Source organism: Lampris incognitus, chromosome 11, assembly GCF_029633865.1.
Source record: "Lampris incognitus isolate fLamInc1 chromosome 11, fLamInc1.hap2, whole genome shotgun sequence".
In the NCBI taxonomy this organism is placed as follows: domain Eukaryota; kingdom Metazoa; phylum Chordata; class Actinopteri; order Lampriformes; family Lampridae; genus Lampris; species Lampris incognitus.
Genome location: NC_079221.1, coordinates 40,441,312 through 40,468,380, shown reverse-complemented (window position 1 = coordinate 40,468,380; position 27,069 = coordinate 40,441,312). Strand labels below are relative to the sequence as shown.

At 45.4% G+C, this 27,069-nt stretch overlaps 1 protein-coding gene across 1 annotated transcript in view; it reads right to left on the bottom strand.

Moving 5' to 3' along the window:
• Positions 1 to 636: 636 nt before the first annotated feature.
• The window catches only part of acvr2aa (activin A receptor type 2Aa), a 50,837-nt gene continuing 24,404 nt past the window's right edge, over positions 637 to 27,069 (bottom strand). The window contains exons 3-11 of the mRNA XM_056289158.1: positions 25,456 to 25,568; positions 22,509 to 22,663; positions 15,733 to 15,876; positions 14,957 to 15,100; positions 12,846 to 12,991; positions 12,606 to 12,720; positions 11,798 to 11,936; positions 6,121 to 6,251; positions 637 to 1,441 (exon numbers count right to left, since the gene is read on the bottom strand). Coding sequence (XP_056145133.1) covers positions 1,247 to 1,441; positions 6,121 to 6,251; positions 11,798 to 11,936; positions 12,606 to 12,720; positions 12,846 to 12,991; positions 14,957 to 15,100; positions 15,733 to 15,876; positions 22,509 to 22,663; positions 25,456 to 25,568 — 1,282 coding nt within the window. The 3' untranslated portion in view covers positions 637 to 1,246. The remainder of the gene's footprint in view (positions 1,442 to 6,120; positions 6,252 to 11,797; positions 11,937 to 12,605; positions 12,721 to 12,845; positions 12,992 to 14,956; positions 15,101 to 15,732; positions 15,877 to 22,508; positions 22,664 to 25,455; positions 25,569 to 27,069) is intronic.

Here is a 27,069-nt window from a genome sequence, read left to right as displayed (position 1 = left end):
TCCTGTGTTTTTTTTGTTTTGTTTTTTTGTTTGTGTGTGTGTGTGTGTGTGTGTGTGTCTGTGTGTTAGTTACTCAGATGGTTCTTTGGTTTAACAGTCGTCTATGGACTAGGTGAAACTGGGTGGCTCATTTTCAGCTAATGCTCAAATGTATGGGAGTTTTAGTGACAATATCAACATGTTACTTCAGTTTTGGCCAAATTATCTTAAAGGAAAAAATACCTTGTTACAATGCTAAATGACTAGGATTGAAAAAAAAAAACCCAACCAAAATAATGAAAGCATGTAGTGATTGCCCCTTGACTCCCATCCATATGGCATTAGCAGGACTAATTGTACTGGGTGGCTGTGTGATAAATACAGGAGAATAAAACCATGCATTCCAGTTCCTCCTGGTTCTGAGACTACTTGCATTTAAGAACCACAGGTCTATCACAAGTGAAAAAACAAACAAAAACATTTAAAAAAACAAAAAAAAAACAACAGAATTTATCCTCTATGGTAGTTTTTTTTTCTAAAGAAATGCTGCGAGGCAAGTCTGGATAAATAACCTTGATTACACTCTTATCGGACTCTCTCGTTTTGATATATATGTGTATATATAATTCTTATATATACAGCAGCAATACACAGACATTCAGAAGCTGTTTCTTATTGGCATTACATAGTCATTCATAGAAACACAAAAAAACAGCAATGTGTCTAAAAACCAAGTTGCCCTTTTTTTTTTATACTGAAATGAAATGTTTATGAAGGATCCTTTTTCTCCACGACACGAAGTCTGTCCAGGAAAGGTTTTTTTTCCTTTTGGCTAAAATGAGGAAGAAAAAAAAAAAGAGAAGAAAACTATCAGCCTAAGGGGCAACCTTTAAATGACATTGTCCATTGTCAGGGTGCTTGATCAGCAGTGGTCACCCTGGAGGAGGCCTCGGCATGATTGAGTTTCTCCTCCATCCCGCTCCTGCGTTTAACAAGGAACTAGCCGTTAGTCTGCAGGCATACATGTAGCCACATGCTACAGGGACCAAAGGGAAGGAGGTTTCAGCCCGTTGGGCCCCCGGTTGATTCGCTGCAATACTTTTGTGTACAATCAGTGCCGGACGCGGTTAATTAAAAGAAACGAAAAAGGGAAAAAAACAAAAAAACAAAAAAAAAAACAGAATACAGTCTCGGCTCTCTCGCTCTGGGAGTGAGTCTGTAGGTGTGCGTCCACCTGCTCAGCAGTCCTGACTGGTTCTTAGTCTAGTCATAGGCTGGATTCTTTGGGGGGGTAGTCCACATTGGTGACCATGGTGACTACTGTGACGATCTCCTCGGGCGCCGTGACGTTGGTCTGCCGCTGCATCTGCACCACGCGCTCCTCCACGCAGCCCGCCGACAGCCGCGCCTCCGCCTCGTGGTCCCAGCACTCCTCGATGGTCTCACACAGCATTGCCAGGCCCTGGGAGAGGACGCAGGACATAGTTAATCTCAGCCTCCGCCTCTGGGACATTTTCCACAAACACAAACTCAAAAATACAGACCGGGTTAGTGATTTAGCATGAAAGAAAGAAAGGTTTGATATCCATCGGTGCTACTATATAGTTATACTTTCTTACAGGTCAACATTTTAGCATCTAAAAGGGATATCAGAGTCACCACAACTTATTTAGGTCTAAAGTAAAGATGTTCCACTGAGTCCATTCTCTTCGGAGAACAAAATTCGCAAACTGGCAGAAAAACACCTTACTTTAATCACACACTGATGTATTTTATAATTACCGAAAAGAAGTTAAGCTACACTTTGTTAAACCCCGTGGGGAAACGTGTTCTTGGCGTTCGACCCATCCTAGCTACTCAGAAGCAGTGGGCAGTCAGCGTGGCGCCAGGGGAGCAGCTCCACTTTTAAGGCCGGTGTCTTGGTCAAGGCCAGGGGCTGGAGTATCGCCCTAACATGCATCTCTTCTGATGTGGGGGAAACCACAGCACCCAGAGGAAGCCTACATGAACACGGGGACAATTATGCAAACTCCACACAGAAAGGCTCCAGTCAGGTTCAAAACCAGGACCTTCTTGCTGTGAGCCAACACTTCTGACCACTGAGCCACCATGCCCTTACACTAACAGGTGTTGTTAACCAGGCACGCAAACTGGTTAGGGGGGAGAAAACGGTGAGAAGGACGAGTGGGCAGAGAAAAACACAGACCCGCTAGTGGGATCTGGGTGTATGCTCCCCTGGAGATTTTTTTTTTTTTAAATAAGCTACTAAATGCTAATTTCTGATGTCTTTTAGGATTACCCTGGAGCTGGTCACAAGCCAACAGAACTACAAAACTGAGCAGAATAAAGTACAAAGTATTAATTTATTAAGTGCAAATGCACATTTACATATCACATTCTCGCATTTATAAGGACAGCCCCACCAGATACACAACTAATTACAATTATTTTCAAAAGTATTACTCTCCATATCTGCTCTGTGTGAGAAGCCATGTTAAAATGTGACATGAAAAATTACAAATGTGAATATGAAAGAGTATTATATGCTTTAGGAATGGTGGGGTGGGTCCTGTCCTTATTTTTTCTTCTTGGCCTCTGGACTCATGTCTCAAGGGCCCGCTTTCGCCGTGTGCCTCAGCCTTGCCTTCTTCTTCTTCTCTTCAGCCGTCTGCCTTTTGCTCTCCTGAGCACTGCCAGATGGTTGGCGGCCATACTTCCTCTGCTGCCGCCGCTTTTCTAGCAGACCCTGCTGCCGCTGGGCGTTTGTCAGTGGTTCCTACTGACCGGATGTTCTTACAGAGTGTGTGGTCCACCTTCCCGTACCTGACATCGTCCCTCAACAATGTTAGCTAGCTCGCTAACAATTCTCGTTCCCTCCAATTTGACCTTTTACCTCAGGCTTTCCGACTGGCAGGTATTTTTCCATCTTCAGTTGACTCCTTCTTTGTATTTTTGTGGCTGGGGTGTGCCACTGGGCAACCAGCTGGATAGCTCAGTAGGCTTTCCCGCCAGAGATCGGCGGGGTTCAAACCCCGGTTGGGATGAATCTCCATTAAGAGTCCGTGGCTTAGACTCCTGATGCTATGCAAGTCAGCTACCTCTCAGATGTACGTTGCTTTGGATAAAAGCATCTGCTAAATGAAGTTGTAAATTGTAAACTTCATTTCAGCTTTTCCCACACAGCAGGCCACAGACCGATGACCTGGGCTGGTGCTGTTCTGTGACTAGCGAATTGATTGGCTGCTGCTTTTTGTTGACAGTCGATGCAGGCGTATCCAAACGCACATCCACAGCATCAGATGTTCGTGCTCCATTGACTTTCTGTGGAAGTCGCTTTGAGTAGGTAGGCACCCCCCCCCCCACCAATTATTTCTTCGTAAATCTTCGCAAATCACATAGGCGACCTATACTGGATTCAAAATGGTGAATTTCGCTGAAAGGCGACAAGTTTTCGTGCCTGTCAACAAAGGCCCACAAGAGGTATTATTTAGCAACCTGTATAAAGCAGACCTAAATCCAAGACCAGTACTGAGATTCATTCAGACACACCCAGCCTGACCACTGCTGCACACAAATGCACCCACCTTATGTCTCACAAGGACATAATGTGACATGTGTGCAGCATGGTGTTTGCAACGGGAAGCAAGAGACCAGACACCATTAGGCAAGATGATTTATTGTTACCAACGCTGGGAGAGGAGGGGGAAACCTCTGAAGAGCTGAAAACAGATACGATGGAAGACATTGATAGTGCAAAAACAGCGAGAAAAGGGCTATTCAACAGCAATTGCACACAGAAATTGCCCCCGTCTTTGAGCCTGGGATATGGGGATCTGGTCACAGATATGATATCACTGTCTAATCGATAGCAGTCTGCTTTGGGCTGCTGTTAGATGCTCTGCAGGCTGGTGTTTCAGACTGCAGTCTAAACACTTGCCATACAGCACAAATGGATAAGAAAGTTAAGAGGGGGCTTCCGTGGCACATGAGCGACTCTTAACCAAGTTAGAACTCAGCTAGCCCTGGCTTTAATTCAGCCACACTACTGCCAGTACCTTGTGAGTCAAGTGGTTAGATAGACTGTTTATTAGCCACATGACCAAGGCCGGTGGAATTTTTTTTCGGTACAATATGTAAAAGCTGCAGCACAACACATACATGGACAAGAGCAGACCCTCCACATATCACGAAACAATACGGTAATACAGAACATATGACACACAACCACATACAATAGGTGAATGGTATTATGCATGTGTATGTATGCCAGTAGCATGTGAGGAGGGGACTAGAGCGAGGAATTCAGAGTCCTGAGAGCTAGCGGGGAAAAAGCCATTTGTGAAGCTTTTAGTCATAGTGGACAGTGACCTGTAACGCCTCCCTGAAGGAAGGAGCTGGAAGATGTAATGAGCAGGATGTGAGGGGTCGGAGATGATCTTCTTTGCTCACTTTACAGTCTGGTGAGTACATAGAGATTCTTCTGAGGGCCAATCAGAGCAGAAGCCACCTTTTTCGTTTTTATTTGTGTATGAATATGTATGAATTTGCTTGTAAATGGTTTGGTAGTTCACTTTGGTTAATGGGTAATTGCTGTTCAACTGTAAGCATATGGAAAGCCTATGCCTTATTGACTGGATTGTGTTTGAAGGCTACAGTGTCAGTTTGTATCAAAAGTTACATAATTTGAATCGGCCCACATCTATATATATATATGTGTGTGTGTGTGTGTATATATATATATATATCAACATGGATACAGGAAAAAAGATTTTAATGCATAGCAGTACAGGCCTGTTCCGTGCATCTCGCACTCACCAGCTGCTAAAGACGCACGAAACAGGCCTGTATTGCTATGCATTAAAATCTTTTTTCCTGTATCCGTGTTGATATTCCGCTCCTCATTAGTCGAGCACTCAACACTATTGACGGTTTCAGAAAAAATGCTATACATATATATATACTTTGGTCAATGGTGTTGATAAAAGTGCTCTTTTATCAACACCATTGACAGTTTCCGAAACCCCCCCCCCCCTGCTATATATGATATACGTATGTAGGCCTTCACCATGAAAATGTGACACCATTGTGGTGTTCAATGCGTATTTCGCACCTATATCATGACACAATATGGAACCTATCGTTTTACAGTTAACCACTGGACCACCTTCTTCTTCATGTCCCAGGAGTTCATGATTTAAAAATGAAGCACTTGACTATTACATATTGTGCCACTACGTGCTACTAAGTGCTACTATGGCCAACAGCAATAGCCTCACTGCACCAATTTCCAAAAATGGATTCATGAAACTTGCTGAAGAATGTCAATGATTCTTTGAAATTTTTTTCAAATATGACTGTACCAGCCAGTCTACGACTATATTCCCCCAGCTCTATTCTGGGTAGGCTGTTCCGTCCACTTCATAAGAAAGTTGTAAACTGCCAGTGTCAGTTTACAGTGTCAGATCTATATATATACATATATCTATCTATAGCTATACATATATATTTTTTTGGGTTTCCCCCCACCCTTTTCTCCCCAATTGTACTTGGTCAATTACCCCAGTCTTCCGAGCCATCCCAGTCGCTGCTCCATCCCCTCTGCCGATCCGGGGAGGGCTGCAGACTACCACATGCCTCCTTTAATACATGTGGAGTCACCAGCCGATTCTTTTCACCTAACAGTGAGTGAGGAGTTTCGCCAGGGGGACGTAGCGTGTGGGAGGATCATGCTATTCCCCCCAGTTCCCCCTGAACAGGCACCCTGACCAACCAGAGGAGGCACTAGTGCAGCAACCAGGATACATACCCACATCCGGCTTCCTACCCGCAGACACGGCCAGTTGTGTCTGCGGGAACACCCGACCAAGCCGGAGGTAACACGGGGATTTGAACCAGTGATCCCCATGTTGGTAGGCAATGAAATAGACGACATGCTACCCGGAAGTGTAAATAATTTAATCAAGCTTTCAACATCTTGTTCAGAAGAGGGCTCTGATTTCACTGCTTGTACTTTAAATCTAGAACCATAGCTCCCTGTTTTGGGCACAACACTTTAGTTCCTTATGTGTCCAAAAATGCACTCCTAACTATCAGGTTTTGGGGGCCGGGTAATATGTTCTGGGTAATGTAGTCACTGCTCACCGTGTGTTTCTGCCAGCACTCCCTGAGCGTGGGCCGTAACTTCTTGTGGACCACCACCTCCTGCATGTCTTCGAGGGAAGGATGTTGGCCCACCTCCTCCTCAAATGGTAGCATATACTCATCTACTGGACCTGCATTGGATGGAGAGGAAACCGCTAAACATCTTTTAAAACACACTCGGGCACATAAACACATCTTCACACCACAACTAAGCAGAAGTTTAAAGATTTATTTTTTTTGATTTTGAGACACTTTATTGATCCCCGTGGGGAAATTAAGCCCTGCATTTATTAACCCATCCTAGCTGTGCAGCTAGGAGCAGGGGGCAGCCGCCGTGCAGCACCCGGGAACCGACTCAAGTTCGTCTTTCCATGTTGTGGTCAGGGGCACAGACAAAAGTATTAAACCTAACATGCATGTCTTTTATTTTCTTTTTTTTTTTTGGATGGTGGGGGGAAACCGGAGCACCTGGAGAAAACCCACCGCAGACACAGGGAGAACATGCAAACTCCACACAGAGGACGACCTAGGATGACCCCCAAGGTTGGACAACCCTGGGGTTCAAACCCAGGACCTTCTTCAAGATTACACAAAATTAAAACTAAAATAACCCTTGAGAGAATCAGACAAGTAGCTGTCACAGACAAGGAAATACTTACTTAGTGCATCATATTACAAATACAGGCAACCTACAACACAACGGCTGCACCCAAAACCCAACACAACACAATATTCAGTACTCCAAAACAGCATGTGAGTGTTTTTAGTATGTCTGAAACCATAGCATGCAGTATGGGAAAAATAACAGGATGTCATACTACATGCAGAAGAAAGTCAGAGTATGCAAACACTGGACACTATGCTGGCATGAATATTCCACAATGCATTGTGATATTTCAGGACAACGACCAACAATGGCGAGGGGCGTCACACAGCCCAAATGGCAGAATGGCTGAATGGTTTAAATTTAAAAATTTAAACACTGCACCACCGTGCCGCAAAAAAAGTGTCTTTACTCATGCTCAATAATTTAGAAGTTCAAAGAAGAGTGGCTTTAAGAAATGTATCAAGAATAATACCCACATGCCTGAATTTAAAGGCACTTACTGATCCTGTTCTCGTTACCATGTAGCAACACAACACACTCCCTCCCTCAGTTCAGAGAAAAATCAATAATCACTACCAAATAATCTGAACGACAACATGAAGTCAAGTCAGGGATTTGTTGTTTTGCAAAATATCTTAAGAAATTCCAACATGTGTAAGACGTTGAGAAGTCTATTTATTGTAAAAGGAGTACCCCAGCTAGTTCAGAGCCGGTGTGACCCTGTATGACCCCCCCCCCCACTACTAATGAAACAGGTCACCCAGGGTATTCGGCCTAGGAATGCGGGAAGCCCGGCCCAGTAGAATGACCCCAGGCCAAGCCAGCTCGATACGGCTCTATGCAGCCAGACAGCTCGAATCCATACCAGTTACATACGCTGCTGCCACCAGGTTACTCACAGTTTGTGGTAGAGGTCAATGCCTCAACACACAAACACAAACACGGGGTTTTAGACTTGTGTTTCATGCAATTACTTAGCTGTTTATGGAGCACGCTAACACTTGAGTACACGGTCTATTAATAGATGGCAGCATCTAACTTTGCCTTGTCCCAAAAGCAATGTGTCAAGAGAAATACTTAGCACGAGGGCTGTCAATGTTGTGTAGAATACTAGTCGACTGGGTAGAAATGAGTCGAATTTAACTCCCATTCTAACTGCGATAATAAAATCGACATTATTTTCCCACAAAGCATGGCGCGGAGTGCTAACAGTTGTCAAGTTCGCAGCAAATGCGAAGCCAAACGTCTGCTGTTGTAGCGGTAATTAGTCACTGACCAAAAACCAGACAAGACGTGTTCTTCCAAAACGACAGGAAACTGACAAAAGAAAGTAAGTCCTGGGTAGCGCAAAACTGTCTGCAGCAGGTAACTGCTTTAATGGGACGAGCAAATCACAATGAGGCCCGTCATGATAATTGCCTTATCGATTTATCGTGTGGTATGTGGACATGGCCCCAATAATTTTAGCTGACCTCGATATTGCCCGTTGTGTTTACGTGTGTGTTTGTTTAGATAAGAATGTCGCCAACATGATGCCAGAATAGACAGTAGAGTTTTCCCTACCGGTATAAGACTCGGGCGCAGCGCCGAAGCCGAATGAATAGAAAAAAATAAAACAAAACTATGCTGAAACACGTTTAACTGCTTCCATTTTCTCCTCCGCTCCCCATATCGGAGTTCCATGGGGGCGGGGCTCATGCAGCGTCACCCCCCCCACACACACACACACACACACACACACACTGAGCAGGCGACGTGGGGATAACGTGTTGCTAAGTAGAGGCCAATAGGTATTTTTCCCGACGGCTGCATAATTCCAGCCATAAAGTTTGGAAGAATATTTATTTATGTTTTATTTATTTTGGATATTTTAATATGCCCCCCCCCACATTCGATGTTTGAATATTCTTAAGAATTAAAAGTTCATTGCTTTTTCAAAGGCTGCACTTGCATTATTATGCCATTATCAGTGGCATAAAATGATAATATTGTTTATCACAATAATTTCTGGGGCAATATATCATCCAAAAAAAGCAGTTATGGTGACAGGCCTGATCACAATAAAACATTCCCTAGAACATTACATGAACATTACATTAATTCAGAACCAATCAAGTCAAAGTGAAGGAAATGAGCTTTGTTTACGACATAATAACTAGAAAAACCAAATGAAGGGCAGAGGCAGACGAGGTGCTCGCAGCTTGTCGTGCAGACTTGTTTAAACAAAGAGCCCTCCTCTACGGCAAACTGCTCCGGCTGTGTAATTACAGAGTGGCTCCTCGGCACTCGTGATGGAGTGAAACATAAATTGTCTTCTGCCAAATTTAAACCCTGCTGTCTGATCTTTTTAAATGAAGGGAATCCAAAAATCTTCTAAATATGGATTCTTAAATGGTGAGGAGCAGTAATCTGCCCACCGGGCTGTTTTTTTCTGTGCTATGTTACTCATACGTGTGTGCAAGAAAAAGTAAATATGAGGTAGAAGTGTAGAGTAAGGGCGACGTGGCATTATGAGCCAGGGGTGTGTACGTAAAATCGAATTAAACTGCTTTATTTGTGTGGTCAATAGTTTAGTAGTGAAATTCATAGTAATTTTTCCAAATGACCCCCAAGCCGAATTTTGAAAAGCCCTGCCGAACACAGAGGTCAGTCGCACAGAACAACTCTTCACATATCCGTTCATTCTTTCATTCATTCATTATCCAAGCTGCTTATCCTTACTCAGGGTCGCGGGGATGCTGGAGCCTATCCCAGCAGTCACTGGGCGGCAGGCGAGGAGACACCCTGGACAGGCTGCCAGGCCATCACAGCCCCCCCCCCCCCAACACACACACACACACACACACACACACACACACACACACACACACACACACACACACACACACACACACACACACACACACATTCACACCTAGGGACAATTTAGTATGGCCGATTCATTTGACCTACATGTCTTTGGACTGTGGGAGGAAACTGGAGCCCCCGGAGGAAACCCACGCAGACATGGAGAGAACATGCAAACTCCACTCGAGGATGACCCGGGATGACCCCCAAGGTTGGACTACCTCGGGGCTCGAACCCAGGACCTTCTTGCTGTGAGGTGACGGCGCTAACCCCTGCGCCACCGTGCCGCCCCACCCAGAAGTAAAATGCTCGGAAATCTGGGCTGAAGCTTTCAGATTTGTCTGTTCTACCAGACACCTGCAAGTCAACTTTGCAGATTACTCAAGGTGTCTGGACATATTTTGTCGTTCAACTGAAGATTTTTGTTGAGGAACAAAGTGAATTTGAAGAAGAAAGTCGCCTAAAACTAACCAGATAATAAATCTCCACAGCAGGTCTTATTTCTCACCAACAAAATGGCTGACCTCCAAAACCGAGTGCAGGACTTAGAGCACTGAAACTCTCAGTCTCATGAGGTAAAACTTTACCTGTTGAGACTGCGACTTTCAATAGAAACTGAAGACATCTGAAACGTTCTGGAACCCGGGGACTCAGGAGAACAACCCCACTCGCTGGGCTCTGAGCTGAGGGACTCCGTCTACCTCGGTGCCAGCTCCATCAAGTCAGCCGCTATGTTCGGATCGTCTCCCTTTCTGCCCCGCGCCATGCTTTCTACTTGCCTGCCGCTTTTTCACCATCTTTTTCCAGAACATGTACAAATGATCACATTAAATGCCAGAACTATCACAAGTTGTTTACTCTTCTAAAGTGATTATACGCTTTGTCTGTGAGGACGTGTGAGTGTGTGTGTGTGTGTGTTTGTGTGAGTGTGTGTGTGTGTGTGACAGAGAAAGAAAGAGAGCTGTCAAGAGACATTCTTTGTTGTGTGCCTAGCTGGATAGAAGATGCTGACCCTCTCCTGCCCTGAATTATATTTACCTAGTATTAATTTTTTTTTTATGTAGACTTAACAAGCCTCACAATGAAATTATAATACCATTAAATCTTTCTTGAACTAATTTTTCTTTTATTCATATGTGTGTGAGAGCTACTGAGAGAGGAAGAGAGACAAAGGGGGAGAGAGAGAGCGAAAGAGAGACAGACAGAATGTATAAGTGTCTGCTGATTTGCACACATTTGTTGTTGTTTTGCTTTGGCAGTTTGCTGCAGTAATCAATTCTGTCCCCGATCTGACTTGGCCAAGACAGCGTCGAGCCAGGCGGAGATCTTAGATCTCAGAGAATGAGCTTGGGCGAGCTAGTGAAGGGAGGAGCCACCGAAAAGCTCGGCGAACAGCTCGGAGCTCGGCTAGTGGGACTGTGTTCACTCTCAAAAAGATCATGGAACTGGCTGGGTTACTCTGGAATCCACCAACCACCGTGACTTCACTCCAACACATGACCCTTTTCTCTCACAAACAGAAAAGTATTCTGAGTGCACAGCACCACCACGTTTGTGATATGACTGCTTACTGAAACAACGCAATACATAATTTACTTCCAAGGGTGTAAGAACACAAGTGAGACATAAAGTACCAAAATTACTATTGTGTACTTATGACAGATGAGTAGCAACAGCATAACTTTTTTTTTTTGCTTCCCCCCTTTTTCTACACAATTGTACTTGGCCCATTACCCCACTCTTCTGAGCCATCTCAGTCACTGCTCCACCCCCTCTGCCGATCCGGGGAGGGCTGCAGACAACCACATGCCTCCTCTGATACATGTGGAGTTGCCAGCTGCTTCTTTTCACCTGACAGTGAGGAGTTTCACCAGGTGGACATAGCGCGTGGGAGGATCACGCTATTCCCCTGCCCCCCCCCCCCCAAAAAAAACAGGCACCCTGACCGACCAGAGAAGGCGCTAGTGCAGCGGACCAGGACACACACCCACATCCGGCTTCCCACCTGCAGACACGGTCAATTGTATCTGTAGAGACGCCCGACCAAGCCAAAGGTGGGATTCGAACCGGCGAGCCCCGTGTTGGTAGGCAACAGAATAGACCGCTATGCTACCCGGACGCCCAGCAGCAGTGTAACTTTTGTCAAAACTCAGTTCCCAGTTGTGCCACTACTCCGAGTTTGCAGCAGCTCCGCTTTCCTCCCTGTATTGCTTTTTTTCTTACCATCAGCGGCCTTGCAGCGCGAGGCCATCTCCCACAGCACCAGGCCCAGGGCGTACATGTCTATCCTGAGGAAGGCATCCCGCTGGAAATTAATGGCCCCTTCCAGCACCTCAGGGGCCATGTACCTCCTGGTCCCCACCTGGAACAGAGGAGATAAAAAGAACGCACATCTGTTGAAATCTGCAACGTGACATCCTCACTTTCAACAGCCGGTTAACTACTGGGACTGGCTGTATTTTCATATGTTGGACTTTTCCCAGATGCACTTTCTTTTCCAAAAATGCATTTTAAAGCTATGGAAGGCATTTCTGTATTTGTAATCTTACAAACACTGATATAAATCAGACTCGTGTTGCCACTTAAGACTGATATGAAAGTAATAAAAAGCTTTTCATACAAGTGTGCGATAAAAGCCTTTCCTAACAAATATAACTTATCAGTGCCTTTTCATGATAACAAATGTGACACGCACAGTCCACTCAGTACCACACGAAAATAATCATTAATTGCTATGATTAATTCATTTTACAATGTTTCCCATTTTTTATGCAATATCTTGTAAGATACAGGACTGAGTTGACATATTAAGTTTTAATAATTTGTATTTTTATTCACCACAAGACACAGGTTGCCTTTTCACATTGCTGGCAATCACTGAAGCCAACGAGTATTTTGAATTGAAAGTTAATGAGGAGGGTGACTGAATTTCCAGAAACCATCCACACTCTCAAACTATTTGTGTTTGGTGATCAACCCTTTAAATTCCAAAGTATACTCCATTACATGTGAAGTTAGAAGGACGGCTCACCTGTCCATGAGTTTCTCCAGCAGATTTACCAGCCTCAAACCTCAGCGCCAGGCCAAAGTCAGCAATGCAGGCAGTTAGGTTGGACTTCAGCAGGATGTTCTTGCTTTTAATGTCCCTGTGGGAGAAATAAAGATCACTTTAAGCAGAGCAGTCACATCAAGACCAACATATGGCACAGGAAGAAGTGGCTGATCTGCAGGAACATAACCCTTTGATACTGGCTGACCAGAGGGTCTTTACCTGTGAGAAATGGCAGGCTTGTGTCCATCCTTTAGGCCAGGGATGTCCTCGTGGAGGTAGGCCAGGCCTCGTGCCATGGTCTGGGCTATGTGACATAGCTCATTCCATGACACCACGTTGGCCTTTAAGTAGTCCGTCAGTGACCCCTGATAAGGCAGTCAAGTCACTGGTTATCATCGAGTCAAATGTGCTTACACAAACATCTACCTCTCTTAATGGTGAATGGGGGAAAAAAAAAAAAGGAAAAAAAAGAATTTTCAAACCCCGGCATGCATCTAATGTTTCTGCTCCAACAAAATGTAATATTGACCTTGTTTAAACCCGAAGCGGTCCTTTTCAACAGTATGTTTGATCACAAACATCTCAAATTTAAGAATGTGGGCAATCCTATGACTGTTTTCTCAGAGCATTATCCAGGTTTTGGTGCCCTTTTCAAGGGTTTGTACATAGCTTTCCAATGAAAATCCCATTTATAGATCATAATTTCATGACTGGATAGCAAAGTTGTGGTTGCTGCTGTATATGACGACTCCTTATCCTTGGACTGTCAACTACACCATTTCACTCTATAACTGCAGACTGTTCCTGACAACAACAAATGTCTGTGAAAAATGTCTATAAAACAATCTTCAGATAATTTAAACATGGAGTCACTAAACCGCAATACTCTCCAGGCTTGCCCGCAAAAAGATGATCTAAAAGTGTGCAAACTCATTTTGTGTACACTACATACTGATCATCCTTCCAGCAACCCTGCCATTCAGGGTGATCTAACAAAGAGCCTCACCACAGTCACGATGCCCTTCAAATAAGGATTTCATCACAGAAGATCCATGGGCACATAACTTAAGCAGCTTTCTCTTACAACCTAAATGAAACCGTTCAGTGTACTCTGTGCTGCTGCATCCTTTCCTTGCATAAGAAATGAGTTCCAATAATACCTCTCCCTCGCCTCTGCTTCTGGGAGGGCTTTGGTAGCTTAATGTTTGCTCCTGAAGATTGCTGTGTACTCTGAGAGATTGTTCAGGGCTCTATTCACTTCACACTGACAAAATGAACATTTAAGCCTCTGTTAAAGGGCCCGTGAAATGCCTCACATAGCCTGATATTAATGTGTAAGCTGTCCGGCCCATATTATATTACGCTGACTGGAAGAGGGCAGGTTTCTTCTTCGTTACTTATATAATTTACGTCACCTTTTCTAATGACTGCAAACACCGGTCAAGTCAAGTCAATGTTATTTGTATAGCGCAATATCACAAATTACAAATTTGTTTCAGTCGGCTTTACAGCGACACAACATCCTGTCCTCAGACCCTCTCATCGGTGATTTATGTCAACGTGTAAAATCATAAGTTTTCAGTTTTCTTTTCATTTTTTACATTCTCGTTACTCTGTAACCCAGCCAGTTTGATTATTTTATAAAAATCAGAGCCAAGTGAAAGAATACTGGCTGCAAAATAAATAAATAAATAAATAAATCAAATGGTACTTTTCCATTACCAACATCCAACCACTAGATGGCAGCTTGGCCCGGTAAAGAACTAGAGAATGAAAACAGCACTCCTCTGACTCCATAACAACAACTAATATCTACTCCCTGGATTGCTATTTCAATATTTATACCAAGTTCAGTCATCTGTCAACCACAAAACCCTCAAAGTGAAAGTATTTTGAAAAACTGGCTGCAATTCTGTTCTGTGCAGTCAAGTTTTTTTCTGAAGCATAAAGCACATTTGACCTTATGAGAAAATATCACAGGAGTAAATGACAAAGGTGTAAAGAAACACATTTAAACACTGTACAATGTACAGCTATACCAAGTCAAAACTGTGTAAGTATGTTCTTATTCTTACACGTAATTTCTTTGTCACTGATGTTGTAACTGTATTGTATCTAGACTGGATTTCCTATTGCAATGTCAGTTTGGCCTTAACTATTCTATCATGGTGGGGATGACGCAAAAAAATACATAAAAATTGAAATAAATACATGTAAAAAAATTGCGTTGTGGCGATTTGAGAAATCCACAACCACAAGTGTGTGTTGATGTGTCATCCATGAGGTTTGTAGTTGTAATGCTGGAGTGTTGCTGGCAGAGGGAGTTTTACCTTCTCGTGGTAGGCAGTGATTAGCCACAACTCAATGTCCATGTTATTGCCTCTCTTCTCGGCACCGATGAACTGGAGCAGGTTCTCGTGTCTCATTCCGCTCAGGTTGTAGATCTCGTACTCATTTTGCCATGACTGCTTGTCCTGAGCATGTCAAGCAGATAGAAAACCAAATGTGCATTTAACATTGTTGGCATTCAGCTGATGCTATTTTGCACAGGGGACTGACATCGGTCACAACAGCAGTCTAAGCTTCCTTGATAACCATAATTACCACGTCGGCTGAGGAGTGCAAACATTCAGGCTTGGTGCCCTTCCAATATATTTGACCAATACAAACAGCTGTGCTCTAAAAAGGCTTAATCAGCATGAAGGAATCTTGCCAGAGACCAAGATGACATTAGGTGACTAACTTTGAGATGATAAGTGGATAAATACTAACAATCAAAAATATGGAGGGTTTATACAGACATTGAGAGTCCGACCTGACCTCCTCATAGCGCATGCTACGACCATGCAGTCACGCTAGTGTGTGCTTGGTGGTCAATCGAGGCCATGAGGGGCTTAGTGGATAGTGACTGGCCTAAGCTAAGGGCCTGGTTGGCCTCAGGGGATTAAGGCTTGGAGCTTTAAGGTTAACGCCATCTTCTCCATCTCCCCCACAAAAAAAAAAAAAAAAAACAGCACAGAGAATGGCTTTGTGCACCAGTGTGAAATACACACATAACCACACTAGCCACACAGACACACTCGATCACAGGCGCAATCCCACATACCTGAATGGGGAAGATTTTGACCGCCACGTAATCACTGAGCAGCTGAGCCTTCCACACGCAGCCGAAGCGCCCCCTGGCCTTGATCTCCAGCAACTGCAGTGGCTTTTGCCCCAGGATGGGAGAGGGGGGCATGGGGCCCGGGTCCTGTGGAACAACGCAAATGCATAACATTAGTTTACTCACTTGTCACACACAAAGCTTGCTGGCATGCTGAGCTGAGCTAACTGACAGTGTGTGTGTGTGTGTGTGTGTGTGTGTGTGTGTGTGTGTGTGTGTGTGTGTGTGTATTTTCAAAATGGCTGCTGTGTGGGGCTGCCTGTGGCCCAAGATGAAGCCCTGAAGTAGGGGAAAGGGAAACTTATGAGCAGCTGCTGCTGGACGCTATGAGGCTTTGACAGAAGGGGCTTAAGGAGGCGAGGGGAGTCCTGAGCTTGTTAAACTTAATCACCAACCTCTGTCTCTGGACTACTGAGAGGATGGAGGGGTAGTGGGATTGAGCGATGGATGGAGAAATGGAGATGGATGAGGCCCGGGTGACCTAGTTTTTCAACAGGCGAGGGACTACGGCAGGCAGTAATTATACAGCTGCTAGGCCCAAACCCACTGTGGTCTTTAGTGAACATTAAGTCCAGGTGCTATCTGAAAGCTGTCTTTGAAACCCTTCAAGCAATTGCTTGTGGACTTATTGGTATGTGTGCTTGCGTGTCCATTAGGGGGCAAAGAACCACTACTCCTCTTACTCCCTTCTCTTCAGATGGGCCTTCAGCGAGCCAACTGTACATAGACTGTGCTACTTTGTAAATGTCACTAATAGCTGGTGTGCTAAAGGAAGACCTTTGCCTTGATTCAATCACAGAGGAGAACCACAAAAGCCGTGCTGCGATAGTGCTGGCGATAGCTGACTGATAAGACCCGCTAGCCCACTACAGGCTGACTTTTCTGCTACTTCATGGCTCGAGAGAGCGCCACTGTATGCTGGGACAGCAAGCTTCCCATCGTGGGGCTGAGCAAAAGTGTTATCGGCCATTTGGGTTTTTCGGAACGTGACAGCACCTACACAATGACGTCGGCATCAGACTGGTGTTTGTCAGCAAAATAAACGGGCCGCTTCCTCTAACAACTCTGCGCTGTGAGTGTGATAAGGAAAGCAGCTCCAGTCAATCGGATATATTGGACCCTGCTACCCATCGCAGGGAGACCATAATAATTCCGATTAGACGGGTCAAATTTCATGAGCCTTCAGCTGCATTCTTTCTCCTTTACTTTTAAATTGGGCGAGGTTATCACCGGGCTGCTATTGAGCCTTCGGTGACTGTAATAAAAAAAAAATAAAAAAAAACAAAACTAGGACACCGGGCTCTGAGTAATGTATAATGTTTGTCTTTCCCCTATGGCCTAGACACACAGCCTCGAGGCCCACATGTGCATGGAGCGATGAGCGCTGCCGCGTCCGTAGGGGGGGATGAGTCACCGAACAGCAGGCTGAACAGGGAAGTAGGTGTTTGTGTGAGGAGGAAAAACAAAAAAGTAAAATGAATAAATAAACAAAGCGATACAATGCGGGGATCTGTGTGGGCTGCGGGGCATATAAGATGGGCTGAGGACTCATGCAGGCTCCTCAGGCCTTAATGCCCTGCAGCTCATGACCGCCTCGGTCACCATTCTGGTGTCAATCATGGGGGCGTTGGCAGTATGTATGGATGTAAAGACAGATGTACAGGTAAAACAGAAATAGAGATGTAGATGCATTTCCCTTAGCCAGTTATAGCCAGCTTTTGGGCAATAAAAATAATAAATAAAAACACAGTAAACCTGTCTCTCTGGTCTAATTTTATGTGTGTGAGTGAGTGAGTGAGACATGAAAATCAAATTTCATACTTTGCAGTCAAATATCGTACTTCCTGAGCTAAAATGCTCACACTTCTTGGAAATTATTGTTTGGGACAGGAGATGTTTTTAATTTTTTTGACCCCCCCCTGCTGATCCGGGGAGGCTGCTGACTACCACATGCCTCCTCCGATACACGTGGAGTCGCCAGCCACTTCTTTTCACCTGACAGTGAGGAGTTTCACCAGGGACACGTAGCGCGTGGGAGGATCACACTATTCTCCCCACTTCCCCCCTGAACAAGTGCCCTGACCGACCAGAGGAGGCGCTAGTGTAGTGACCAGGACACATACCCACATCCGGCTTCCCACCCGCAGACACGGCCAGTTATGTCTGTAGGGACACCCAACCAAGCCGGAGGTAACACGGAGATTCGAACTGGCGATCCCCATGTTGGTAGGCAACGGAATAGACCGCTACGCTACCCGGATGCCCAGTGTTGTTTTTATTTTTTAAGATGTGAATTTGGACATGTGTAACTCAACTGGGGGGGGGGGGGGTCGAGCTATTATCTGCAAAATTTGTCATTTGAAAAATATCTCAGGAGCCTCTGACTGAATTTTCTTTTTTTTTTTTGAAGTTTGTCATTTCGAAATTATATTCCCCCATAATTTTGGCCAAAGCATCAACGCACACTGTAATAGTTTTCTTTTCCTTAAAATGTCACATTAAGAACATAATTGTATTACTAATTTACAGGGTAATTGTGTCTAGATGAATTACCATAATCTAACTGACTTGTTGTGAGCAATGTAGAATTGTGTCCTACTGGGTTACACACCCAGTACATATGGATGTCCAGTACATTTCTAAAATTGCCGGCAGCTCAAAATCCTAACAGAAGCCCTGATGTAAAGGTAGATGTATAATTGTTGTAGATTTAAAGAGACCTTTATGATGCTGCAGTTCCTGTGGTTGAAGACATAATGGAGAGGCCTGAACATTTGAAAGGTGTTATTTGTCATCAAAATAGGGGGAAACATTTTTAAAAAAAAATCAATACTCTTGTTTAAAGGCAACTGAGACTGGTTTGTTATCCTAGTGACTAAAGAAAAGGAAAAAAAAACAGATGACCTTGGGTTTGGGATGAGAAAAGTCTGAGTGATTGAATGTGGGCGAGATTGAGAAAATGTGTTTATGCAGGTTTGGAGACAATTCTCCCCATTTCCCGCCCCTTCAAAATGAGCTAAATCCACGCAATCCATTGTAGAAGCCTTTCTGTGCATGCTCACTTTGGCATTCTGACCTGTGGCTCATCCATTGGTCCATGCACATCAGTCTGGGATGCTGGGGCCCATGTGCATTCACCAACTGGGACATGTATAGCTTTACATATAGACGTCATCCGTGCACAACAAAACCACCAAGAGCATCACAAAATTAAAGTGCACAGTTACAACTGGAAGACAAAATTGTGAATTTGATAAAAAGGGAGGGAGGCTCAAGCTCAGGGGCAATGGTAACCGACATGGCAGATGCAAAACAAGCCAGGGGGAAGAGTTTAACAAAGAAAAACAAAAAAAAAAACAAAAAAAAGCCAAAAAATGACAAGGAATAACAAAAAAATAAATAAAAATCTGGTGAACTTGAACCAACAGCTAAATAACATTTGTCTTACCTCTATCATAATATGAAAGGCGTGCTATTCGAGGAAAGGAAGGCAAAAAAGAAACAGTTTCCAGCATGAGAGACATGGATGCAAGGCAGAAATAGAAAGGCAACAAAACGATGAGGACCCTAGAACCAGGTGATATCCAAATGAACCCAGTCCCCCCTCCAGTAGATGGCAATCCCACTCTCACTTCATGGTGCAATGAGTGAGGGTTTGTTGGACTCTTGACAGCAACCCGTTATGAAGGAACATCTGGAGGGAGCATTCAGCTGTGAGTTTGGCTCACCTGGAGCCAAGTTTTCAAGTCACGACAGCCCCTCCGCAAGTCCATTAGCCGGGGATGAGCAAAGCTGAAAAAGGCAGTCGCTTTTAATGCAAGAGCACCCGTGGCCCTTGAAGCACAACTTAAAAAAAAAATCAAGCACATAGGAACAAAAGGGGAGTGCCAGTATCAGTGGGTTTCAACAGACTGGGGGGTAACATTTAAAAAAAAAAAAAAAATCATAGTAATGGAGTGTGTCATTCTCACCCTGTGTGTTCACTGTGAAGAGGCTGCTGAGGCTGGCTGAGGTTGTCCAGCCAATTCGCTCTTCTGTATTGTATATTCTCAGTATGTTCAGCCTGGGGATGCTATAAAAATGACAAGCTGATGGGAAGCGTTTCAGCAGCTGCCAACAGCTTCCCCCAGAATTTCGCAATGGCTGTAAGGAGTGTGATTATGCCTCTGTCTCATCCTTTCCCTGATGCACAACCTTTCACTACATACACTTTGGTATGAGTGTGCGTGCTCACACACACACTTAATGGCAGTGCTACTGCTTCACACGGTGATGACTTGTAAACGAACGTCTGCGTGTGAGCGTTTGCATTTTCTCACACAAGTGCACACATGAGAAAAAACACCAGAGCCTGCCAGCCTGCATGAGAACAAGCCCCGGGATTGTCAAGGCAGGCTGAAATTTAAAACAGCAGCACATGGGCCTTCTACAGTTTGGCTGACCACAGACCTGCGGGATTTGCAGGGAGGACCTCAGGTGGCAGTAACTGCAGCAACTGCAAGACAGGTGCACTCTGTCTCCATTTGTCTGTCACCCTGAAGAGGCATGGCAAAGGGTGGCAGATGACAATAGGGAACACACCAAGGACAAGAGAAAATGTTATTAGGTAAGGGTTAAAGGACTATTGACTCCTTAACACACATTCACTCTCCTTTGTCCCCCCCCCCACGTACTCTCTCTTTCCGTGCCATGTGCTGAAGGCCATGCTTACTCAGAGGGTGCCTGTAGGAGGCTGATGAATAATGAACAAGCTCTTCCCACCCTCTCGGATCACGTTGCACTCTGGGAATGGAGTTTGGGGATGAGGCCTGGCTGAACAGCAGCTCGACTCCACACTGACCCGTCCACCATCGATTTCAAGCTCCTCACACAGAGTTGGTACTTATGTGAGTGTGTTTGCGCGTGTTACGCTGGCTCCGGAGATTTTCTTCTTTGCATGTTTAGATCTTTTGCCCACTGCACTACTTTGCCACATAAAACTACGAAAAAAAAGAAAGAAAGAAAGAAGCTAGCAATATCTACGCTAATGCACAAAGTAATATAATCTGTATATAGTGCACATACTGTTTCCACTTATTGAAAGGGAAATTACAGAATGAAAGGCATCTCATAAGCGGCATATATAGCATGACTCCTGCAGAGCTGCCGTGTAAACCATGCTGTGCTCAACGCTGACAAGCAAGGGAAAAGCTTGCTGCTAATGCTAATGCCCACCCCGCTGCAGCAGCACAGTTTGTTATTGATCAAACCCTGGCATATCTCATTGACCTATGTGCAGCCTGCCTTTTTATAACTAGCAGGCTGGGGGAGGGGAGCGATTGAGAGCGCGTGCTTGGAACGAGGGAAAAGAGAGCGAGGGAGAGAGCAAGAGAGAGAGAAAAAAACCAGAGTGGCAGAGAGCAAAAGAGAGGGAGGGAGCATGCATTATTAATCCGTCCCCTCCCCCACTCTCAGCACTTTCCTGCGCTCGGAGCTCTGTGCCGTGGTGTGGGTGATGAGTGGGTGAGGACCCCACACACACATACACACGCACGCACCGATTTAACCCCCCACCCCCACCCCTCCGTGAGCCTCTCACGATTAGCAGAAGCCGATGGGACGCCTACCCAGAGAGGGGTTGGTGTATAAAACCAGATCTAACTCCCTTCTGTGTTGCTCTCATCAACCTCTCACTACCAGATGCACTGAACACCCGCTTAAAACAATGCAGGCTGACCTATGACAACAGAACAGGGAGAATATTTAGGGGTAGCATTACGGGCAAAACGCTTGACACATGAAACTCGTTACACGCCATCCGCTTAGGACCACTACACTGAGCACTGGTAACACCGAAAGTCTGAGCATCCATAGCGAATCAGTAGATAACAAACACACGGCACGCAACCAGAATAAATGACTTGAGCTGAGAGACACCATTGCATGTCAGGGGTGTTCATGATGAAAACTCACAGTTGAGACCTGGTGAGAAATGCTCTTTGACATTTGTTTGTCTTCAATGTCAGTCACCACCAACCTACAGCCAAATGTGCAGGAGCCCAACTTTAGCACTGGCACAGGCTTTCAGGAGATTTGGTGTGCTACTTTGGTGACTATTCATCTGTCAAGGGCTGAGGAATGGGGTGTGCGGGTATGGGTATGTGTGTGTGTGTGTGTGTGTCATGCTAGTACAGTGGCTCAGTAAAGGCACTGTCATATTACATCAAGCTGAAGAACTGCAGAAGATTGGGAGGGGGGGTGCATTTTGTACGTTTTCTAAAAATGGAAAGAAGGGAAATCTAAATGGAGGAAGTAAAGAGGTTGGATGTTTCAAGGCGAGTTTCAACTCTCTGCCTGAAACCTGTGAAAGGATGCCCAGAATAGCCTAGTTACACAATCTAATGTAATTCACCTAATGTAATCCCGCTACACGTCATCACTGCACAGACAGCTGGGACAGCATACGCACAGCATTCAGATTAGGCTATGGCCCATTGCTCTCCAAAGCAACATAAGAAGACCTTTTCTGATCATTTCCCAATATAATGTGCATGCTCAGAACATTCAGAACTTACGGCCCGGCTGGCCCCCACAAGGTCATGACCTTAAATGGATTCGCCCACACCACAGGGCTTTTGCAAAAGCATAGAGCTTGCTGGGCTGTATATATATAAAAAAAAAAAAACAAATAACCAAAGCAATGGTGTGCTTTCCTGGGGCGTCTCTTGTCTTGTTCTCACCTGGGTGGGCACCAGGACAGGCGGGTATGTCCGCTTGTGGTGGCGATACATCCAGAAAGAGAACAGGATGATGGCTGTAATGCCCATGATGGGAACCAGTGAGTACATCAGGGTTGTCACCACTGGGGGCTTCTGGGTCACCGGGTTAGAAGTGGCTATGGAGGAGGAAATGGGAGAGAGAGAGAGAAAGCGAGAGAGAGAGCGCGAGAGAGAGGTCAGTGTTCATCAAGTTACAACAGCACAAAAGCATTTCAAATAACACTGTTGAGAGAGGAGTGGATGACATCACCGCTATGAGCCCTGCCAAGAATGTGAGCGCTCCATTTTGCCCGTCAGCATTAACTGTGGAGGCCGGTATGGGCCAAAGCGGGACAAGTCAGGCTGGAATATCGTTTTTACTAAGTACCTCAACCAACCCAAGCTTGGAATCTGCCAAAAGCATCTGGGCTTAGTGCTACGAAGTATATAGATGGTTAAAATCAAGAGGATCTCACATTCAGTGCTTTCAAAAACCCATGAACCAACACAAAACTTTAAAATTACAATTTATTTGAATACTGACTTAAGTTTTAAACCGTTTTTCAGTTCATTTACTCTTAAATGGAAGAGTTTACTAATCCAAAAAAAGTGGACTGTAATAGCTGTTATGGTCTTCAGCAATAGTCAAACCACGGGTTCACTTCGTCCAAAAACCCCTTTTTTTCTCCTACACACTGACAACATGAATAACTATGTTTATAAATTCATAAAACAGTCTAAAAGAGTTAGATAGAGGGGAGGAAAACAATGTACAGAGAAATTAAGAATTTGATTTTGTCCCTAAACCAAAAAAAGTGGCCAGGTTATCAACTATGGCTGGATTTCATCTGTATGTGAGCGCATGGGGGGGGGGGGGCATACTGAGCTACACCGGCGTTTGAATGGCTACAGTGAGGCAAAACTGATCACAGCACGTCCATCACAAAACTAACCAAACCTCACCAGGTCCCTTCCCCCACTTGCCCATCCATCCACCATGGCTACCCCCTCCCAGCTTTACAACTCGCCAGCCCAGCGCTCAATTTTAGCTGCAAGCAGGATGAGAGCCCGGATTAGCCTCTTTGAGCTGAAAAACAGCAGCAGCAACAGCAGCAGCTCAAACCCCTCCTCCTCTTGCCCCCCCCCCCACGTGCTGCATGCTAGTTCACTAACCCCCTGCCCCTCCCCTTGACCACAGGGCATTAGGATCACCCCATGGCGCACGCCACTCAGCCACACAAGATCCCTGGTCAGCAGGTCATGCTCTCTCTTTCCTATCCTTTAAACCGCTCCCTCTCTTTCTCCTCTGCCCTTCTCCCCTGGTCCCCAGATAGGCCCTGTTACTAGGTTAAAAAAAGCAGTAGTTGTACATGCGCTGATGTTGCTGCGGCTCGCTTGTTTGCTATGTGGTTCGTTTGACAGTGAGAGGGGAAATGAAGCCTACCCCCCATTCCAAATATCCAGGGCATTTCACGTCTAGTTAGTCGCTGCCGAAAATACTTGTTTGGTTGCATAAGCACCAAGAGAGTAAAACAGAAGCTTGCTAGCAAACCCTCAGCCCTTCAAGCCTCCTAGCTAAGCTTTATTACACCCTATTGTGTAAGCTTTTCTAGACTTTTAGAACACAACACTGAACAGATGAAGGCCCTGGAAGCCACAGCGCAACAACCTCAAACACTGCTGAAAAATATGAGAAAAGCTGACGCTTCAGTCAACCCTGACAGCACAGCCTTTCAGACAGACGGCAGCAAAAGGAATGACTCATGAAACCAACAGGACGTGGTGTTAAGGCTGTCTGTTAAGAGAGGCCAAAGTCATGACCACTGTCATGGCTTGCCCCTTTTTCAGCGGCCCGGTGCATTCTTCATGTTAATAGGACACTGAGGAGGAGGAGGCCCTTTAGCTCAACGGGGATAATGAGGACAGATCAGTCCACGTAATCTTAAAGACACAGCAATGCCTCAGGCATAACACACAGGACACGTCATGGCACATGGCTCTGCAGCAGTGGCAGTAGCAGTTGCCTAATGAGGCATTACACTTAATAGGTCAGTCAGTAGTAATTTACACCCCAGAGTCATGGAATATACACATTGTTTTGGATCTACTATGAGTCACGGTTGTACAAGGGCACATATAGTTTGGGGTTTGTCTTGGATTTTTCCCCCGTTTTTCTCTCCACTTGCATCCGGCCAATTGCCCCACTCTTCCGAGCCGTCCCGGTCACTGGTCCTCCCCCTTTGCTGATCCAGGGAGGGCTGCAGACTACCACATGCCTCCTCCCATACATGTGGAGTCGCCAGCTGCTTCTTTTCACCTGACAGTGAGAAGTTTCGCCAGGGGGACGTAGCGCGTGGGAGGGTCACACTATTCCCCCCCAGTTCCCCCTCCCCCCCGGAACAGGCGCCCCAACCAATCAGATCCGGATCAGACCCACATCCGGCTTCTCACCCTCAGACATGGCCAAAGGTGTCTGTAGGGACGCCCGACCAAGCCGGAGGCAACACGGGGATTCGAACTGGAGAGCCCCGTGTTGGTAGGCAATGGAATAGACCGCTATGCCACTCGGATGCCACGAGGGTAGATAAAGTTAGGAGAAGCAGGTGAAGTTGGTCAACTTTTGTCTGTGATTTGACTGCAGTTGTTTTTGGACAAGGACAGCCTTTAGCAGGTAGTTGTTGTGTTTATATTTAACAATGGGTGAGACAGCAGCTGTCATGGCTTAGCTTCAACTAAAGAAGCATTTCTGCTTTTGAGTAATGTCGCCTGTCTTCTCCTTGAAAGGTGGATGCCATGCAAGCACACTGAAAACAAAGGCAGTTTGTCTATTCTGAGTCGGGCGGAAACACTTTTTTTTCCCTAGAGCACGAGTGCAGCTATGCACGCGCAGATACAAAGAAACACAGATAAAGATACAAACCCAACTTACTTGGAAGTTTGACTTGTGCGTCCGGATTGTAGAAGAACTTCTCGTTACACATGCTGCCCTCACAACAGCAGAAGAATACTTCTGGTGCATCTTTCTTCTCCACACATTCGTTCCTGTGAGAGAAGACATTTGACAAGTCACAACAACGCATGTGAAGTTCAGTATCTCTGAACCAAAAACTTACCAACGCTAAACATTAACCCCTGCTGGAACCAGCCATACCTTTGGGTTTGGACTTAAATTCTCACTTAACTGTTTAGGTTTTTTTTGGGGGGGGGGGGTCCCCCTCCTTTTTCTCCCCAATTGTATCTGGCCAATTACCCTACTCTTCCGAGCCATCCCGGTCGCTGCTCCACCGCCTCTGCCGATCCGGGGAGGGCTGCAGACTACCACATGCCTCCTCCAATACATGTGGAGTCGCCAGCCGTTCTTTTCACCTGACAGTGAGGAGTTTCGCCAGTGGGACGTAGCGTGTGGGATGATCACGCTATTCCCCCCAGCCCCCCCCCCCCCCAAAAGGCGCCCTGACCAACCAGAGAAGGCGCTATAGTGCAGTGACAGGGACACATACCCACATCCAGCTCCCCCCCCCCCCCCGCAGTCACGGCCAGTTGTGTCTGTAGGGACGCCCGAGCAAGCCGGAGGTAACACGGGGATTCGAACCGGCGATCCCCATGTTGGTAGGCAACGGAATAGACCGCCACACTACCCAGATGCCCAGCTGTTTAGATATATGTTGGGCTAAGATTCAAATGTAATGGTAAAAAGTACTAACATTCTCAGCCCAGATGGTGAAATTCTATTCATTTAATGTTTTTGTTGGCTGTGGACTTGGAAAAACATCTACTCCACCAGCTCAGACATACATTTTTCAGGTTTGGCTTGAGCAAAGCTCAAATTTTTAGGGCAGAGTCATGCTCTACAAGATTTTTTTTTTTTTACCAGTACTGGAAGATGAATCATTCTGTATTATTACTGGAGCACAACAATCAAATGTTTCAGTGTAGGAAGATGGAAAAAAATGTTTTGCTACAAGCTACATCCAGGTAACTGCAAAAGACAACCCATGAATATAGGCAGGACTTAAACATCCTATAGTGAAGACAGCGCTCTGGGCAGCCCTAAAGTGGTGTGGGGTGCATTTCCCTCTTAATGCATAACATGATTTTTTTTCTCACACTTAATCTAACAACCTATGTCAGTTTACTCTGGGAGAAAAACAGGTCGTGTCTGTTGCCCCCCGCCGCCAACCATGTCCAATCCCTTTCCCTTGTTGCATCGAAAGCTACATGCTGGAGACACTAAATATTCTACAGATGTAATCCAGCGCTGCAAAAACAGTACCAAAACATTGTGTTTACAAGAATAATCTCAGAATGTCTAATTAAACTATTTCTATAAGCACACTGTTCTTTATTACGGCTGAGATCAGGCAAAACTAAAGTCAAGGCAACGACTACCTACTACTACTTTCGGCTGCTCCCGTTAGGAGTCGCCACAGCGGATCATCCGTTTCCATGTCTTCCCGTCTTCTGCATCTTCCTCTGTCACACCAGCCACCTGCATGTCTTCCCTCACCACATCCATAAACCTCCTCTTTGGCCTTCCTCTTTT